At 41.5% G+C, this 18,632-nt stretch overlaps 1 protein-coding gene across 7 annotated transcripts; it reads left to right on the top strand.

The window, feature by feature from the left end:
* Positions 1-9,598: 9,598 nt before the first annotated feature.
* On the top strand, positions 9,599-17,658 carry fosb (FBJ murine osteosarcoma viral oncogene homolog B). Of its 7 annotated transcripts, none has more exons than XM_040009322.1 (6): positions 9,620-10,000; positions 10,355-10,542; positions 12,699-13,082; positions 13,450-13,557; positions 13,974-14,321; positions 14,482-17,658. In XM_040009322.1, the coding sequence occupies exons 1-6, from the start codon at positions 9,937-9,939 to the stop codon at positions 14,545-14,547; spliced, it is 1,158 nt and encodes a 385-aa protein (XP_039865256.1). In that variant the 5' UTR covers positions 9,620-9,936; the 3' UTR covers positions 14,548-17,658. The 7 variants fall into 7 exon arrangements, with proteins under 7 accessions (XP_039865251.1, XP_039865250.1, XP_039865255.1 ...); XM_040009323.1 differs by having other exon boundaries at positions 9,625-10,000; positions 15,418-17,658; XM_040009317.1 differs by having other exon boundaries at positions 9,599-10,000; positions 12,699-13,052; positions 13,974-17,658.
* Positions 17,659-18,632: the final 974 nt, after the last annotated feature.

Genomic DNA, 18,632 nt, shown 5'->3' with positions numbered 1-18,632 from the left:
TGACTCTGGCACAGAAATAATGAGGTGATGTAACATCTCACTCAGACTCCCTTTCTATTGCGCCTTCACTTCAGACAGCAAGATTAGAGCTTTCAGATGAATTTATGGATTTTTAGCTTTTCTATTTTTCACTTTTTTTTATTACTTCCATGTGTAGGTGTCTGTTTGGGCAGTAAAGTTTAAATTCTCTGCTTCACAGTGTTTAGAAAAGTCTTTTTTATGTGAGGTAACTTAAGGTCGGAGAGTGCTGCAGCAGAAAGGGATTTATAGCAGGAAAAGGTTAATTTTGTGCAAAGAAACTGGAATCCAGCTGTTTTAATAAGACCAGTATTATGCGAACTGGGTGATTTCCTTAGAATGTAGTCAGTTTATTTAAATTAGTTGCCCTTTAGTCGTTAAGAGGTTATTGAAACACTTTGAATTGCACTGTTACGGAGAATAAAAAGTCAGCACCAAATCCAGCAGCTGAGTGTTGTTGAAATAATATCAAATACCTGACAACCACTTCTCATGCTATTATTTGCATGCAGGATATTGCTTTCTCTTTTTCACCTGCAGCCAATAAACTTTTTGTATAACAAACATTTTGATTTTGCACACGAGTGAACGAACAGGCTCAGTTCAGGGTCCCAAAATATGCCATGACAGGATAGCGACCATTCAGTTCAGGGTCCCGGTGTGGGGGGTGGAGCCTATCTCAGTGGTCACAGGGCAAGAGCCAGCCCCCTACAGCCAGTTTAAAATCACCAATTAACCAAACAATTACCATTTCAATGGGTGGAAGACCACATAGAAGGGCCCCAGCCATCCTGCAGCTTTGAATCAGAAACTTACTGAAGCAGTATGTGCCTTTGCATTCAGTGCTGTGAAATGAGAATAAATCTACAAAAAAACAGTCTTTTTCTGCCTCATTCATGAAAATTAAAAACTTCAAACTGGATTAAGAAGATCCTCATGTGAGGATCTGTCAAAATGTGATTATGTGAGTGCATTTCTATACATTTTTTTTTTACTCTGAAGACTGTGTTTTTCATTAGGTTGCTAGGAAGGTTCAGTTAGATTTTTCCATATTACAAAGTGGAGGTGAAAGAGTTTAAAATAGGTGGGGTTTAAAACAGGGTGTTTCTCAAGCTAAGTACACAAAGCTTAGACTCTCATTGTTTCTAGTTCATACTTTCTAGTTCATAGTCCGGTTCGACTGCAGAATGCAGGCTCTCGAGGACGCAAGCCTGCAGCACAATCATTCATTCAAATCAATACTCTGCTCAGCATTTTTAATTAGTTTATCATTGTAATTAATATTTAGAATAAAATTACCTTATACACTAATTATTTAAAGTGAAAGTGTAAAAATTTTCATGGCTAGATGTCAGTAGATTGACGATTACAGTCACCCGAGGTCCCTTTTCTTACCCCTCCCAATTCAGGTGTATAATCATAGCTAATAGCTGCCAAGCCTTCTGCATTGCATTTGCAGCTTCATCCACTCTTGTGGGGTCATCTTGAGCTGAAGGTGACATAAAGACAAACATGTTTCAGTCAGCCATAAGGGATCAGAAACCATTAAATTTAGATTTAGTGGTCGCATTAAATCTAACGGCCGCAGGCAGTTCTTCTAATGTTTGGACCAGATCTGGATCTGACACCAAGTTCTCCCCTTTCTGTGGAAGGCTTTCAGTCCACCGTTTACCTCAGCTGTCAATGCTGAGTGAAAAGCATTAACATCTATTTAATCTGTATGAGACTACAAAACTTTGTGAAAAGAGCCTGATATGGGTCAGTGAGTCAGAGAAGTGCTGCTGTTAGCTACTGTTAGCTACTGTTAGCATCTGTTAGCCTCTGTTCGCGGTTATTTGCTGCTGTTAGTGGAACTTTCTTTGGAGTGGCTGTAGCTTAAGTCTGATGCTTAGTGAATAAACTGTCATATGATGTGAGAATGTTATCAAACTGTTTATCAGAGGGAAAGTGTCAATTTTTGTAACACCTTGAGCCTAACATTAGCTGGCATAAAGTTGGCTCATAACCAACTGTTGTTGTCGTTTAGCTGGCTCTGGTCGGCTGTACTGAGATGGGAGGGTCGCATGTCTAATCTGATGACAATAAGTAAATGCAACAATATGGGGAATAAATGAATATGTTTATGTTTTTGCCTGTGTGTTTATTAAATCCAACACTACCATTTTTTGCCATTTTTGGAAATAATTATGTGAGTTTACAGTCTGTGGTGGAGATCGGTCAAAGAATCCTGAACTGAAAAATATGGGAGGATCCAGCAATGGCAAAGATTGTGGTAGAAATTTAACTTACAGGTGGAAATGCTTTTAAAAAAATATTTTGAGGCAAAGTCAGCAAAGATTTTAATCTGTTTCCAGATTTGGCTGGTGGCTTTATATCCATGTATATGTATATGCCCTAGTGACTACTGAATGAAAGGTAATTTTAATAAATGCTTCTAAATAACTGCTAATATAATTTCAAGACTGCTGTCAAGTGCAAAGACATGCTTCTAGAAGGAATTTGGTAAAATATGAAGATGAAAAAGTAAGATCAAAATGTACGTGTAAAGAAAAATATTGTATTCCATAATGTTCTTTGAGTTTTATTTATTTATTTTGTTATTTATTTTAAATCAGGCTGGTAAATGAAGACTACGGTAAGTTTTGAACTAACTCTTGCTTTTCATTAAACTCCAGCATAATAAAATATTCTGCAACAGAATTTGTGAACAATGCAAATGTACATCAATCGCTGTGTCTTTTTTTGATACACAACTGAATGTCTTGCTTTTTTCTCAGCAGTGTGCTTTCTTTCTAGTCTATCTGACGTTCTTCAGAGTGGAGATCATGGCCAGAACCCAGCACTGCATTTAAAAAAAACATCAAAAAGTTTTCTCCAAGAAACCCTTTAAAAAAGACTGGAATTCTGTCATTTTTGTACATACTTTTCAGTAAGAATTTTAGTTTTTTTTGTAGAATATTTAGAAGCGGCAAAAGGAATTAAATAATGTAAATGTAGAGTGTGTACATATGGGATCATTCAAGCCAAATTTAGTTGGTTAGAGAAGTTATTTTTACATCGCAGTAAACTCTACATAGGTGTCGGTATGTGACAACAACCGTAACTAACACACAAAACAAGACAAAAATGAAAACAGCGTTTACTACGTGTGCACAGGGGAGGGGAGAAAAACTGCTTTCGTCAGCTGTTTATGCCTGCGATACTTGAATCTCCCGCAGCTATAACACTTTGAAATTCTATTCATGATTGGAATACCGTGACACTGCTGCACTTTGTGTTGAACTTGTCTGTATACTCATCATACGGAAATGTGGTTTTACGCAGCTCGTAATCACTTACACGGTTTACATAAAGGTTTTTGGTTAGTTGTCAAATATGTTCAGGCATAGCACTGACCTGAAGGAGGAAAGATAAACATTTTCCTATATGTTTTTATGACTTTTGTAATAAAACTAGATGCACAGAGAGAGAAACTAGAGCCAAAAAGAGCACAATGTAGGATTTTTAAGATGGACAGATAAACAGTGAATCTGAAGGTGATGCTGAACGTTCCTACAAATGTTTCAGCAGTTGACAAACAGATGCACTCCTGGAAACTGCCGAGGAGATGGGGTGAATGAGGGGGAGGGAGCATGCAGAGAAGAGGAGACGGATACGGTGAGGAGCAGAAGAGCAAAAGGAAAAGGGTGAGGAGCAGAGGGTGAGCAGTGTGTGGGCAGAGAGGGCCGGCGAGGTGAGGGTGATGACGGGGACACATGCAGGTTTGTATCTTCCTGACGTGTGAAGTGTACACACAGTCCTCTCTTCTGCCCCCATATCTTTTCTCTCTCACTATGTATTGGATCCCACCCTCCATCAGTCCCTCTTCCTCACCCACTCACTCCCTTTATTCCTACCTATTACTGGTCCCTGAAAAAAAAAATAGGGCAGCCATTATGTAAGGAAGAGAGAAGAAGTGGGGAGGGGGGTAGACTGTGAGCTGAGGGAAAAAAAACAGGGTGAAACAGAGCATTCTGGATAGAAACAAGCAATCACCGTGAGAATGAGTAGGGGGAATAATGAAGTTGGCATGCGAGCTCTTCGTGCAGGTAGAAAGACGTGTTCAGATTCACAAAAACAATAGGGAACGGGAAAAACAATTAAAACCACAGCATAACAAGTAAACGTCCTCCATAGAAAAGGGTCCAATTAGGAGAGCCTGTTAGTGTTAAATATACATAGGCAGTAATTTGCTTTTGCAGACTTATTACAGCACTAAGGAGGCTACTGGGTTACAAATGTTGCAGTTGCTGTAACATACTTATAGGTTTCATCATATTAAAGCTGACAGTCAGCACTTGAACACGTTTGGATTCGTTTCAAACCAAGCAAACCTGTCTAAATAAAATCTGCAGTCTCCTCCAGTGTGATGTCTCTACTTAAGAGGACATTTTGACATGCAAATGCAGTAAAAGCGCAGTCGTGAATAATAAAATTAATGATGGTTGAATTCGATTTCGCCGGTTCAGTTTTATTGTCGTCTCATTGTGCTGCACGCTGGCTCGCTATCACAGCCTCACAGCTTAGCGCGACTTGTGTTTTTACTACAATGTCAAAGTGTGTGCTGCGAGAAAGAAAGTGGACACATATGTAGGGAATGTTGAGTTTACATGCAAAAAAATTCTACGTTTAATGACTCAGCGCTGGCTTTAACAACAGCATTTAAGCACTGTGTTGAGGCACACAGAGTTACTTTCCACCTCTGATCTCATCATCTCTCTCTCTCTCTCACCCGCTTGCTCTTGTCCCTCCCTCTTTCTGGCACTTTGCCTCTCTGACTGGCAGCGAGCCTGTTGAAAGTAGGCTAGGATTGACGCGCTGCTTGTGTCTGAGTCACAGAGAGCTGTGGAATACTGAAACCCACTGATTGCATTTAACTTTAGGCATCCGACTCCCATGCAGTGCATGATACAATAGAGCCATCCACTCTTGTTTCTGTGCCTCAATGCTGACGTTTATGGCTGCACTTACAAGCAGAAAAAAAGAAAAAAGATTGGTCTGACGCCGTGTACAATTGCACAGATGGTTATTTAGAGGCATTTTCATCACAACGGAAAAAGTAATGTCACTCAGAACATAGTACGGCAACAGTAAAGAGACATTATCCTTGTTGTCGTTGCAAAACAGTGGTTTAGGATGGCGTGCCAAATAAAATAAAAATACAAAAAAAACAAAGGATAAAGAAAAAAACCTAAAATTTTTACATTTTCTGCCATGATACATTAACTTCTCCCTCACACATAGCTCGCAAGCATCTCTTTAATTTATGCTTCATCATTAAGTGCTGTCAAGGCCCTGTTTTCAGGAGGTCAGCAGTGCCATGGTCAACCATAGCCCTACTTACCTGCTTAACACAGAGGAAAACAACTATATGAAGCCTGATACCACCAAGCCAGATAAAATTAAATGACGTGAAAAAAATTTTGTCTCAGAAGAGTCTTCAACCAAGGTTGTGACGCATGCACAGTCGAATGTTTTACCTTCTCCACATACCGCTCTAAATCATCCCTGTGCGTGTGTGCCGTGTAAACTCGCGAGCTTGTTACTTGTCTAATGAGCCACAAGGATTACACCATATAAACACAAGTGCACGGACATAAACAGGACAAAGGTGAGCGGCGGCGGAGATGGGAACGAGAAAGACTGGAAAAGATGCGAGTGTAAATAATCTAACTGGCTCTCCACACACGGATGTCAAGGAGGTCATGGGAATTTTCCTATTCAGTTAGCATTAACTTCATGATGCAAACTGTTCATTGTGGGCTCCCTGTGGGATTATATTGTCTAATCTAAACCAAAAAACTGTGGCTGTAACATCTGCAGAAAATCAGGCACTAGTTTACCAGCAAATGTGAAGTAAAACAAAAGCCAAACAAATGTAGCGAAGACAAATCAGACACAAGCAGAGCCTGAAAAACAACATGAATACTACAGAGAGTCGAGGGAAGGTGGAGGATAACACTGAGGCAATCTTTGGCTCCTCGCAACGAGGACAACGAGTTCGTACCTCTGCTCGTAAGATACACACAAAACAGTCAGCTGTGATTAGCGGAGAAATCTCTACAAATCGTAATCATTTACTCCATTCTTTGCACGCCATCACTGAAAGAATAAACCAGCTAGTACGCAAGCCAAAGGGTGTGTGGAGGTGCAAAATAACATGACTGCTACACCACTAAAAATCAAACACCAAAGTTTGCCTTAAGTCCTCTCCTTAAACTTATTTATTGCAAGCATTTGGTATCAATCCATATCTTGTAGTCCTGAGTGCATTCATGATTTTTACACTAAAAACTGCCATGATAATAAAGAAAATCTGTTAAATATCTGAAAACAGGCAGGCAGGAAACTCGTGCATCTTTGCAGAAATAAAAGTTCAAAAGTTTATGGTTTCATCTTGATTCAAATATTAATAAATTCAGGGCTCTGTGTTTTTAATTTCACCTCAAGTGCTTCAGCTAATGCAGTATACACAGGCCATGTTTACATAGGTGTGGAGGGAGACAGTAAACTTTGCCAAGAAAGAATTACTGCTGGATTTAGACGATACGAGTTTTCAAGCAGCTACAGAGGCCTGAACCACCACTTTAAAGATCATGTAAGAATGAGCTTTGAGGGGTTTTTGACCTGAAAGACAAAACAGTCCTCGTCGCAGTTTAATTTTTGCTGTACCGATCGAGCCGAAACACAGAATACAGCAAAGATGAGGAAGGAAACTGTAGAGTGGCCGAAAGAAGAGCTGTGGCATAAGAGTATGAGACGCTTTGGTTGGCTGGGGGGGAGAAATCTGATCAAATTTCTCTCGGTTAGGTGGGGGAAGCCTGTGAGAGTTATGCAATGTTGTTGGGATATGGTGCCAGAAAGGGGTGTAAACAACACCGCTCTCAAGTGGGACAGGCCTAATCGTTGCCTAGTAACAAGTATTTTGGGCCAGACCAAGCAAACATGGCCCGCCTTCCAAAAGGAAACAGGGGCTGGCCTCATGAGCACAGTGCAAGTTAGTGACTTCCCGAAAATACGCTAAGAGACAGGGGCAAGCAAAACAAAGCACGTCAGGGGCATTAGACAACACCAACCACTTTCTATTTTTTCATTTTTACCTAGCTTGGCAGGAGTCTAGACCACCACAAGTTGTAAACACACAAACTTGCGATGAAGTAAACAGTCTGGAGGGAGGATTGCAGTCTAGAAACTCCACACCATCTCTGACTAAAGTCTAGCCGTGACTAACTATTTAGGCCCATGGAGCCTATGAAGAAACTTGTGAAAAAACTTCAGCATTACGTTTACAACCTTTGCAAATGCAACCCTACTTGATGATTAGTACACTTGGCAAAGCAAACTCCTGCTGCTCACTGATAAAGTATGATCCAAGCAACTTATTAACGCTGAGTAGATCACCTTTAATTCACTGGAATGAAAGTTAATGACCTGTTTCACAACATTATAATTAATGCATAATTAATCACTTCTGCAGGTACAGGAGTAATTACTGCCCACCTTTTGTGTAACAGTTAATGTGTTTATTGCACGAAATAAGAACTGAGGCCATACCAACTGCATATTTAACGACACAGCGACTAGCGCATGGAGTCGGGAATTTTACCGGCGACTGCTCGGACGGTATGACAGCTAGTTTAGTGATGTTGAACCTGTAACTGCCTGAGGGTAGTTCAGGCAGCACAGGGTGGAAAAGGAAGATTAAAAAAAACGGTCGTTAACGGTTAAAAGTGCGCTGAAACAACAACAGTCGCCGCACTGCTCTCTGCTCCTCTCCGCTGCTGCCACTGTTCTCTGTGCAGAAAGAATCCGGAAGCCATATTGTGTGCGGCTGCTGTCTTGTCACCCATAGCCGGTTGCCACGGAAACCGGTTGCTAAGCGGCATAACAAAAAAGACCAAATTTATACGTGCTTGCGTCAGATGCAACGGCGTATCCATGGCGACGCAACGCTACACACATTCAGCAAACCCGTGTACAGCACATGGCCCCTGCCTCTTTTAGCACACCGTGTCTCTTTTTAACCGCTTGTTTTAGAGATTATTAAAAGTAAACACGTCTTCTTCTGTCGCTGGGAAGCATGTCTGTATTTTTAATCGGACTAGATATATGTTGTGTTAAAATAGCGGCAGCTATGTTAGTCGGCAGTGGTTGGTTTCCCCGTGAATCTGGGCTGCCTTGCCTGCGTTATCAGCCATTCACCTTAATAATTCCCCATCAGGAACAATTCGCATCGACGGAGTTAGTCATCCCGGTTCAGCCGCACGGCACCGGTAGCGGCAGTCCGGATGGGACACAGCGTCCTCCGTGGATCCTCGTCTCTGACGTTGTTGCGGCGCTGACTAATAACTCGTTATCCCCAACTCTTCCCTTTTTGCTCACGCCTTTTCACACACCGACTGTATTGCCGTAGCCCTCTCGCAGCAGCAAGCCCGCCCAGTGACACTGTGTGACATCACGAACACAAAACGTAGGCCTTGTATTTCACATTTTCATTCATGATTTGACACCCCATGTTCCCGCATTTGGCCCTTGGAGCGACCCTCCTCCCCCCAAGCCAATGCCAAACTCCCACCTGCCACATTCCCACTGCTGTCCGCATGTAGGCTTTAATAATGAATCACTTTTGTGCTCGTCCCGGTGATGTTTGCAATGACAGGCGCAGATTTCCGTCACTGCTGCCCACTGTACATGTCAGAATAACACTGCTGTTTACCAACTAATGTTTATTTTTCCTTTTTTTTCTTCAGGAGGAGGAGGAGGAGAGGGGTGTGAATAAGACCGATGTTCTGACACTCTCTGAGTGCTCTCTGACTGTCCTGCCCACACTCAAATCCATAACAGATTAGGTGTATACATTTTTAAAAGTCGTTTTTCGGCGTGCAGTAAAACCTCGCTTGGCGTCGTACCTGCCCTCGGGTTTAAGGAGTGTTCAGGCACAGAAGAAAAGGAGGCTTTCCTTTCATTAAAACATTAGGCTCACAAGCACAGAGGACTCCCGAGGGCGTGTCCTGAGAAACTTTTCAGCAGGATTTCCCTCGCATGTTGACGGGATTCCGTCCTGAGCTGTGAGTATTGCATAACTTAATCCATTGTTTTTCTTCTGGTGTTTTCCAGGTTACGTATTATATTGTAAATAAAGAAAATAAATGAAATAAATAAAGGTTACTTATCTATCCCAGTTACAATATCTACAGAATATATATTATATGTTTATCCAATATATAGCAGACTAATAACAATTACAATTGGGTAAATGTGCCACTGATTTCAACGTAACAAACCTCCACATTATAGGAATATTATGTATTGCTATGACTAAATAAATGTCCCAATCAAAAACACACGCAAACAGAGTCCTAAATAGATACTTTCCATATTTATCACCCCCGAGCTTCTTAAAATTTCCTCTCAGAAATTGTCAGACGGTGAGAAATATCTCGTACCCGTGATATTACCAAAAAAAAAAGAAGAAAGAAGAAAGTCTATTATTATCCGTCGACGAGGTGAGCTTCTGGTCCATTTCAGTGGCAGAGGGAATCCCTCAACGTCACCAAGGATACCAAACACAACATCAGGCACAAATATGGTCATGTACGTCAGCGGAACTCCGAGGCGGGACTAGACCGTTGAAATGTCTTGCTTCTACTCTGGGCTTCATTCATAAGACAAGATCTGCTACTGTGCACCGTAATATAGCAAGCGTCCTCCGGCGTTCCGTGAGCGGACTTTATGGATGTATATTTGCACGTTTGATAAGGTCGGATAACGGAGAGCACTGAGAGGATTTACCGCTGAACCGGGGAGGACTTCTTCGCAGATTGAACTGGTAGACCTCCCTCCCCCGTCTAAAAGCGGGGAACTGGATTAAGAGTCTTCATGCAACTTTTTTGGAAAGAGACCAAGAGCGTTTCACCGGGGAATAACAAGAAGACTTACATAGGTAAGAAACGCTTACTTTTTGTGGCTGTGAGCGCAAACGGTTTGAGAGCAAAAGTCGCTTTTTGAAAGCGCACTATTTTAAAGTAGGTCGGGAGCATCTGTCCGCTTCAGACGGCTTCATAGGAGATGCTTAAAGACAGTTTCCCCTGCTGACACCGGTTTAAACGCATAAAACACGCTGCTGCAGGCTACTTATTAACCGCCTGCCATCATTTATGAGAGAACAGCCTAATTTAAAGCAAGCGCCAGCTGGCTTTGGTTAAGTGCACCGAGTTTAACATCAGTCATTCTCTCATTACAGTACCTCTCCTCCTTTAGTAATCTTCTTGTGTGTGCCGCTGCCCTGCCGCTGCAGGTGACATCGCTCTCTCTCCGGTACCTGCAGGTGTCGCGTTCTCTTTCGGCCCCCCCGGGGAGATGTACCAAGGATTTCCCGGCGACCCAGACAGCGGTTCCCGTGGAAGCTCGTCTCCATCTATAGAGTCCCAGTACCTTTCCTCCGTGGACTCCTTCGGGAGCCCGCCGACCACCAGTGCTCCACAGGTAAGTTCCAGTCAGCAGACTGGAAATGTAGTGAAAACAAAAGTCGGAGAGCGTTTTTACCTCAGATTGTTTATTCGTTTAAAAATGCAATATGACTGACACGCGATCACTGGGTATGAACCTGTCATTTAATTATGACATGTGCTTTTGCTTAAACACACTCTGCATGGTGTGTCAGTTGTATAAATATACAGAATATAAACGTATTTATGGCTTATGAAGCAGTGGGCTCTGTCACCGCTAACAGAAGACCGACTACAGCAAGTCAGCACATTTGGTGTATCCGGTCTTTCTGCAGTCAGAACTTAAATGACCGGGATGACTGGATGTAAATTCAACGTCTGTGTGTTGACTGTAGCCCCGGTGGCGGCGTTGACAACGTGCTCAGCGCGGTTGACAGCGCTCTGGAACTCTCCGACGTAAGCGCCGCAGCCCCGCCCCTTTGCCCCGCTTCTCTCCTTCCACTCGCTCCGCTCTCCTCTCGCCGTGACGTAAATGCCCGTTCTATTTTGGAGTGCTACGTCGCGTTGCCAAGGGGAACACCGGGGGTGTGAGGGAGGAGGAGGAAGGAGGCGGGAGAGACGCCGTTTAGAGAAAAACGATTGGTGGAGGCGGTCGCTCTCAGAGCCGCCGGCCCAAACGTCTGAACGCGCTTTCAAATGAATATTAATGAACGGCGATACTCCCCCGAGTATGAAATATAAAATACCAGCGACAGATTTGAGCTTTCCACGACTATTTTTAGACATGGGTGCAGAGGAAAACTTAATAGCCCGTCTTTTTTATTTTAACAATAAAAACACCTACAGTCGTAAATTTCAAGGGTTTTTTTTGTTTTTTTTGCTTAAAGTTAAACAAAACATTCTTGAACACACTTTTAATTCAAATTCTCTATATAATGAGAAATCCAAGGCTGTTACCTTAACACGTTTTGGCTCCTACCTTTACAACAAATAGCATTTCTCCACTCTTTGGTAAATCCCACGGAAAAGGTGGTTAAATGAATATCAAGAAATGGAAACAAGTCAGAAACTGCGTCTAGGTAATATAGGCCTACAACAGGGGTGTAAAACAGAAGACCCAAGTGCCAGAAGTGGCCACAAAAGTTTTTAATCTGGCCCACTTGACAGCTTTGGAAAATGTGAAGGAGTGCATAAATTTTAGATTTTCTGCTGTATTTTTTTTTCATAGGTTTTATGGCTTTTGTACTTCTCCCACGGCTATTTATACTTCACCAAAGTAGTAACAGATAAACAGCTAAATGGCAGAATGTTCCTGTTTTTTCACTGTCTACTATAGAAATGCATGATTTATAAAGTAAGTTTACTCTAGAAAAAATAAATAAATAAAAAGAGGACATTCTGTCTGTCAACTAACAAACATTTCCAGCTTTATAATTGCAGGACAGTCTGCGCAATGAGCTAACAGAATTTCTTCCTTAATTTTACAGATTTATTTCTTACAATTTAAGCCCCAAGTGGAATTTCTCTATCATCTAGAAAAACTGAGTCATATCACCTAAAACTGCACTTGTTTTTCTTATATTAAAATATTTCAGGGGTTTAATGTATGATTAAATGTCTGTGGGCTGCATGTGGCCCACAATGTGAAATGAGTTTGATACCCCTGGCGTATAATGTCTGATCACTAAGGAGTCTTAAAACTGTATCACGTCAGGTAGCCTAAACCTTTCTTTATGTAATTGTTAACATAATGGGTCCAGGCATATTAAATTATTAATGTTAATATTCTTCTTTCTGTTTGTGGCAGCCTAGCATGACTTTCCTAGTATAAGATAAATACTAGTATCTCTTCAGCTGTTGTTTTATACATTCAGCCACATTCGGAGCAGAGGGTTTTTCACACCTTGTTGTAGTTTATCTACAGTCAGATGAGAATAGCAAACAGATGCAAATAGTTTTAGGTGAAATCTGAATTTAAAGCATTTTACACTTTAAAGCAGATCTTTATTGCAGCTGATGAGAATTTCAGTGCATGTTTGTACTAAATGTATCCGGTTTGCTACAGTGATCGGACTGATGCACAGATCCCAGCTTGTTTTTACTGGTTTTTCTGTATCTGTCTGTATTTTTTTGCTGCTCTACCTGATCTGAGCTCTGGTCCATAAAACCTAATTGTCGACATCTCCTCCTCAGGAGTGTGTGTCAGCAAGTGCTGGCTTGAGCATTGTGGGCAGCGGGCCAGGGACAAGTGGTGGAGGTGAGATGCCCGGTTCATTCGTGCCAACCGTCACTGCCATCACCACCAGTCAGGACCTGCAGTGGATGGTACAGCCAACCCTCATCTCATCCCAGGCTTCTGGACAGAGTGGCTCCACCGGGACCACGACCATGACCCAACCAGCTTCACTGGTTGATCCATTTGACATGCCAGGCCCGAGTTATTCCTCGGGGTCTGGATTCACCCCACCGAGTTCAGACACTCCAGGGCCAGCAGCTGGCCCTGTCCGTCAGTCCAGAGCCCGAACTCGCCGTACACGAGAAGAGTCTGTGAGTGAAGATGGAGATGTTGGTGTGTTAGTAAGTTTGCGTGCTTGAATGGTTTGTCTGTTGACCCTCGCATGTTATACATGCACTGCAGGTATATTGTTTACGAGGAAGCCAGTAAAGGTAATAAAGCTGTGTCTGTAATGTTAAGCAGTGGTGTGTGCTAACACTAATGGGTGGGTGGGTAATTAATTGGTGTATTTGGTGTTTGCTTTGGTATTTTCTCATTTGCACAAACCTACTAAACGGCAGAAGGCTGGTTCACTGTTCAGGCACAAGCAACTTTTATCTGTCAGCTGTGATTAAATGTAGCTTTATTTGGTGTTTTTAAGCTAAATTAGTCAATTAAAATAGCCAGTGTTTTTTTTTTTAAGCTAATCTGTATTCTTCCTTATCTTAGCTAACACCCGAGGAAGAAGAAAAGAGACGTGTTCGTCGAGAGAGGAACAAGCTGGCTGCTGCCAAATGCCGAAATCGCAGACGAGAACTTACAGACAGACTGCAGTCGGTGAGCCTGGCCCTGTTCTTGTTTTCAGAGCGAATGATGATGATAATTGCATATTTTATGTTACCTCCCATAGCATCGTGTGGTGGGGTAATAAATGCTTGCATGTGTGTACAAGAGAGAGGATTATGGTAATGGGTGTTTAGCTGCAGCGAAGACAATTACAGTCCTCAAAAGAGACTATTGTACTTTTGGTAGTTAAGGCCTAATTAACATACTCTTCTATAAGCCACCTTGCATATACGGCTGTAGGGGAAGCAGGGAGGTATTTTGTACTGGAATAAACACAAAGAAGATTGGCATACCTAACACTCCTTTCTTCTATCTGCTGCACATCTTCTTCCCATTTCACCCACCTTTGCCTTGTTCCCGTCTCCTTCTTCCCCATTTTTTCTTTCATCTTCTGTACCAACCCACAGGAGACAGACGTACTGGAGGAAGCAAAGGCAGAACTGGAGGCAGAGATCTCAGAGCTACAGAAGGAGAAAGAGCGCTTGGAGTTTGTGCTGGTGGCTCACCAGGCAAACTGTAAGATCCCATACCAGGACCAGCCTCAGCAGGGCTCAGCACAGCTGCCTCCAGTGCAGTCCCAGCTGCCTCCCCAGGCCTTACAACCGCCTGTCTCCATTGTGGGCTTGACTGTGAAGGAAGACTCTTTCTATCTGCCTCCTGCCTACACAGCCCATCCGGCCTCCACACAGTCCCAGCCTCCGGTTCAACAGCAGCAGCAAGTCCAGCAGCAGCCTCAGCCTGGAATAATGCAGGAGGTAGAGTTCTCTAGTTCTTTTTATGGCTCAAGCGAGCCAGCACCTGGTGGGCCATGCCTTATGGTCAACGACAGTGGTGGTGGTGGTGTTAACCATGACGATGCGGCCATTGGCAGCTACAACACCTCATACACATCTTCATTTGTGTTCACCTACCCAGAGGGAGCCTGCGGGGTCAGTGCCAACCAGCGGAACAGCAGTAGCGAGCAGTCGTCCGATTCTCTGAACTCGCCTTCTCTGCTGGCGCTCTGACTGACCGACAGACACACGCATACACATGTTAACACACACGCACATTATTCTCGCTGGAAGTAGAGGCTGAAGTACACGCACAGTACCGATCAGCCTCACCGATTGAGAAAAAAAATAACAACAAAAACAACCAATGGTTTACATCTGATTGGATTATGAGTTTACACATTCTGAAATGTATCCTAATTAAGAGCCATACAAATAGTTGCACATTAGGTCTAACCTTTAACATTCACTATATTTTAGTTTTCTATTACACTCGCAACTGGACATTATGGGTGAATAAAACTGGGTTACGAAAACCGAGTCCAAGTTGCCAATCTTAAGTTCTGTGGCTTAACAGATTAATTCACAGTGAATTCTCTTAAGCTTGTACTCTGATTGAGTAAGAAACAACACGATCACTCCGACAAGCACAAGCGCCCCTAACTTGTTCCCTCTGTCGGTTGCCCCTCTTCCAGTGCTCCCATCCTTTTCCATGCTTTTCTTCCTCTCGCTGAATGTATTTGTGCAAATCTGAAATAGGGACGAAGGACGCTCTGTTCAGGTTCTCTTCTCGTGGGAGACAGGCTGCTGATCTCTCGCTCACCTCTAACTGTTCATCTGCTCGACTTCCCTCTGCTTCTTCATTTGCTGTTTGGACTTGGCAAGTTAAGGATCTGAGTGTCACAGCCCGCCACTAAATCTTGTGCTTTTTCCTTCTCTCGTTTTTTCTTTTTCTTTTTTTTTTAAAACAAAAAAAACCACAAAAAAAAATCTTCTGACGTCTGCCTACCTGCTGTGCGACCCATCTCTACCCATCTCTGTTTTCTCCTCTTCTGTCTCTTTCTCCTTCTCTCTGAAGTCTTCGACCCCCGAGAGCCCGAAGACACCCTCCAGCCCTTGGGACCTTGAGTGAAAGCCGGCTCAACTAACATGCCCCCCTTTGAACCCTGTTATACAAGGACATGGACGCAAGCCCAACCAAACGGAAGAGTCTTTTCTTGGAGCACGTTGCTCAAATCCTTACAGTGAACAGCAGCTAAATACTCTGAACACGCACACAGACGCATAATTGATGAACACACACATGCAAAAAAAAAAAAAAATGCAAGATGGATGCCACTGTCTTCTGCTGAGCCATTTTTCATGTTGTTCACACAATGAAGATTAGACACACCAGTTGTGAGGATATAGAGAGACTTAAGGAATTAAGGAAGCAAGCAGGAAAGGCTCTGAGGGAGTCCGGAGAGAGGATGGCTTTCATTTTAACGACGGATTTTTGTGACCAAAAGTTTAAAAAAAAGGAAACAAAACAAAACAACAACAGAAAAAAAGAATAAAAAAACAAACAAAACACACAGAAAAAAAAATCTTCTCTTGCCAACTGTGTGGAAGGGTGACCTCAGTAAAAACACCTCCATACCACAGAGCCTCATCGCCCTGGGCCGACATGCGTATATTCACGCCATCGCTTTCAACAACTGAAGATGTTTGCTGCAGCGCACCAGCTCAGAGTTTTGCTCACACTCATTCAGATGTGAACCGATGCCTTTATTTAGAGGAGAGACTTTTTCTTTTTTCTTTTTTTTTCTTTTTTGGGGATAGTGATTCAGACAACCTCTAAACATTGGGCTCAGTGGTCTCTGTACCTCCTCTGTTCTCTAACGGGGATGAGGCGGAGGTGCGTTTATTGTGAGTGCGTCCACTCTGAGGCACCTGGCCCGTTTATTTCTTTCTTTATTGAGGTTGACGGGGCCAGTGAGCACAAAAGCAAGACCTGGAAACGAAAGGGGAGAACGTGTGGGCTGTTGTTTTGGAGTAAAGCGTCCTTTCCTTTGCCTGTGAATTTGTAATTTTTTTTTTCCCTGTATGTTTGAGTAAGAACCGTTATATATTTTAATGTTTATATTTGTTTGTGTGTTTAATTGTTTTGCATTGACCTCCGCTTTCTCCTGTACTGTTACCGTTTATTATTATTTTTGTATGTTTTGTCATTTTAAGTGGGAGATTTCTTCACAAATGTTCCTATTATATCTGCATACTTATTGTTTCATTATCTTATTGTATTTTTTTTTTTCATTTGGCAACTTTGGAGGCATGCTGTGCACTACGAGGAAAAAAAATTTAAGTCCATACCCATCTACATAGTTAAAGGTAACATGTATATATATAAAAGTATATATACCATGATGTATGAATGTCTGTAGATCTAAATGGGATATTTTTGTCAATGAAGAAGAAGATAAAATAGTAAAATCAATATTTTTCTAAATGAACAAACATATATATATATATATATATTATAAAGTACTGCCCTGTCCCTCAACATGAAGCACGATGTCACTGCCTCTGTCAATGTGTATTTATGTTTTATAAACGATATAAAGCACTATCCGAGTTACATTAAATGTATGTTTATAATGACAATGATGTTAGAAGGTTGTGGTAATGACTTTGTTTTGTTTGTGTTTTCCTCTGTGAGGTCTGTCCCAAAGCTACTGACACCTTAACGCCACTTGCTCCTTAGCAGAAAACAAGGGGGAAAAAAGTGATTGAATGTCAATGCGCATATTAAAAGTGTAAGTGTTCAGATGAAAATGTGACGATTAAACTGTTTGATTTGTAAGGACAAAGTATTTCACACCCAGTGTAAACATGCCACTCAGTGGCGTTCGCATTTCCGATAAAAAGTGTTTGAAGCATAACTGCAGCCTTGATTGATGGGCGTCATCATGTTAAAGCTGATCCACTGGTATACTCGACAATACATGTTGCCTGTCTGAGATTAAAAAAAAAAACAACCAAAAATCAAATGTTGTTATTGCATTTGCTGGATGAGAAGCTTTATTTTTCAACTAATAAACATGTTTATTCATAAAAGAAAAGAAATTGCTGGTTTAATGGTATAAATCTTTGCTAAATAGTGGCTCTGGGTGGTCAGAAAATGGGCAGACCTCATGTTTTTTTTGTTTTGTTTTTTAAATGTTGTATAAGGACTGTGTTTGTACAGATGTTGGAGATGCCTTTTTGATCTCTATCCAAATGCAAATGTGATGAGAATATGTTCTGGTGTCAGAATGAGCATAAAACATATTCAATAGTTCTCATGTATATAGATTTTTGTGGTGCTACTTATACTAGACTACAACGATGAGACCGTTGAGCGGTAGAAAAGTCACCGAAGGTCCAGACAAATGAAAACGCTGGTTGTCTCATCAGAATTTTGTATTCTGAACGAAAGCTGATAACAGTGAATTCGATGCAGCTGAAGCTCTGAATACTCAGTAATAGTTTAATATCAACTGCCTGTTCCATCTCCAAGTGTGGAAAAATAGATCTCAGAGGGCCCTTGTACTGTACCTGCATTCCACACTTACATCTCTGATCATCACACAACATATTAGACTCATTCTTTAATGAAATTTGTTTGCTTTGGATTTAATTGAAATCGTTTTTATTTTTCCTTTGATAATTGTGAGGTTACAATAACAAATGGGTTGCTCGTAAATTGGAAAAGGTGACACAAAAGGACGAGAAGAAATATCCAGCTGTGCGATGGCTATGTTAGCATTAACTGAAAACAAAAAAGAGTTTTCTTATTTTTCTATGATGAGGTGAATGTTTCTATGTATTTCTATTTTTCCACAATTCCCATATGAGCTCCAGTTTCATATCATCTGTTATGAAATGCAATATTATTATCCTCTTGGATGAACATAATGTAGCAAATTACACAGTGATCAAACTGACTGCTACTATATGTCAAGTGTGATGATGTATTGCTTTAATTAACACGTTTTCTTACAGTATTAAACGTTATCCTTATTGTTTAAAATAACATCTAGTGTGAGACAAACGTCACAGAGAATGTATCAAAAAATCTATAATTTTTTATTTATATATTGATGATACATAAAGATTAAAGTTATAGAAAGCCACTGCTTTTATCAACATCTTTTCTTGTTTTTTTAAATAAACCCTCATATTATTTTCTGTGAGTGAAAGTTACAGTTTTGGAATACATAATAAATATGGGTACAGAAGTGAAGGGCATGAAGAAATTCTATGAAAGATGTA

The sequence above is a fragment of the Simochromis diagramma genome, unplaced genomic scaffold (assembly GCF_900408965.1).
Source record: "Simochromis diagramma unplaced genomic scaffold, fSimDia1.1 OVJJ01000344.1, whole genome shotgun sequence".
NCBI classification, from domain to species: Eukaryota; Metazoa; Chordata; class Actinopteri; order Cichliformes; family Cichlidae; genus Simochromis; species Simochromis diagramma.
The sequence above is the reverse complement of the archived record's forward strand: the minus strand, read 5'-3'. Positions and strand labels throughout refer to the sequence as shown.

Bases quoted from the DNA above. Each gene is read 5' to 3' on its own strand.
- fosb (XM_040009315.1), top strand. From the start codon at position 9,937: ATGCAACTTTTTTGGAAAGAGACCAAGAGCGTTTCACCGGGGAATAAC. The intron at 10,001-10,354 runs GTAAGAAACGCT...CTGCCGCTGCAG, and splicing joins TAACAAGAAGACTTACATAG to GTGACATCGCTCTCTCTCCG. The intron at 13,558-13,973 runs GTGAGCCTGGCC...ACCAACCCACAG, and splicing joins TTACAGACAGACTGCAGTCG to GAGACAGACGTACTGGAGGA.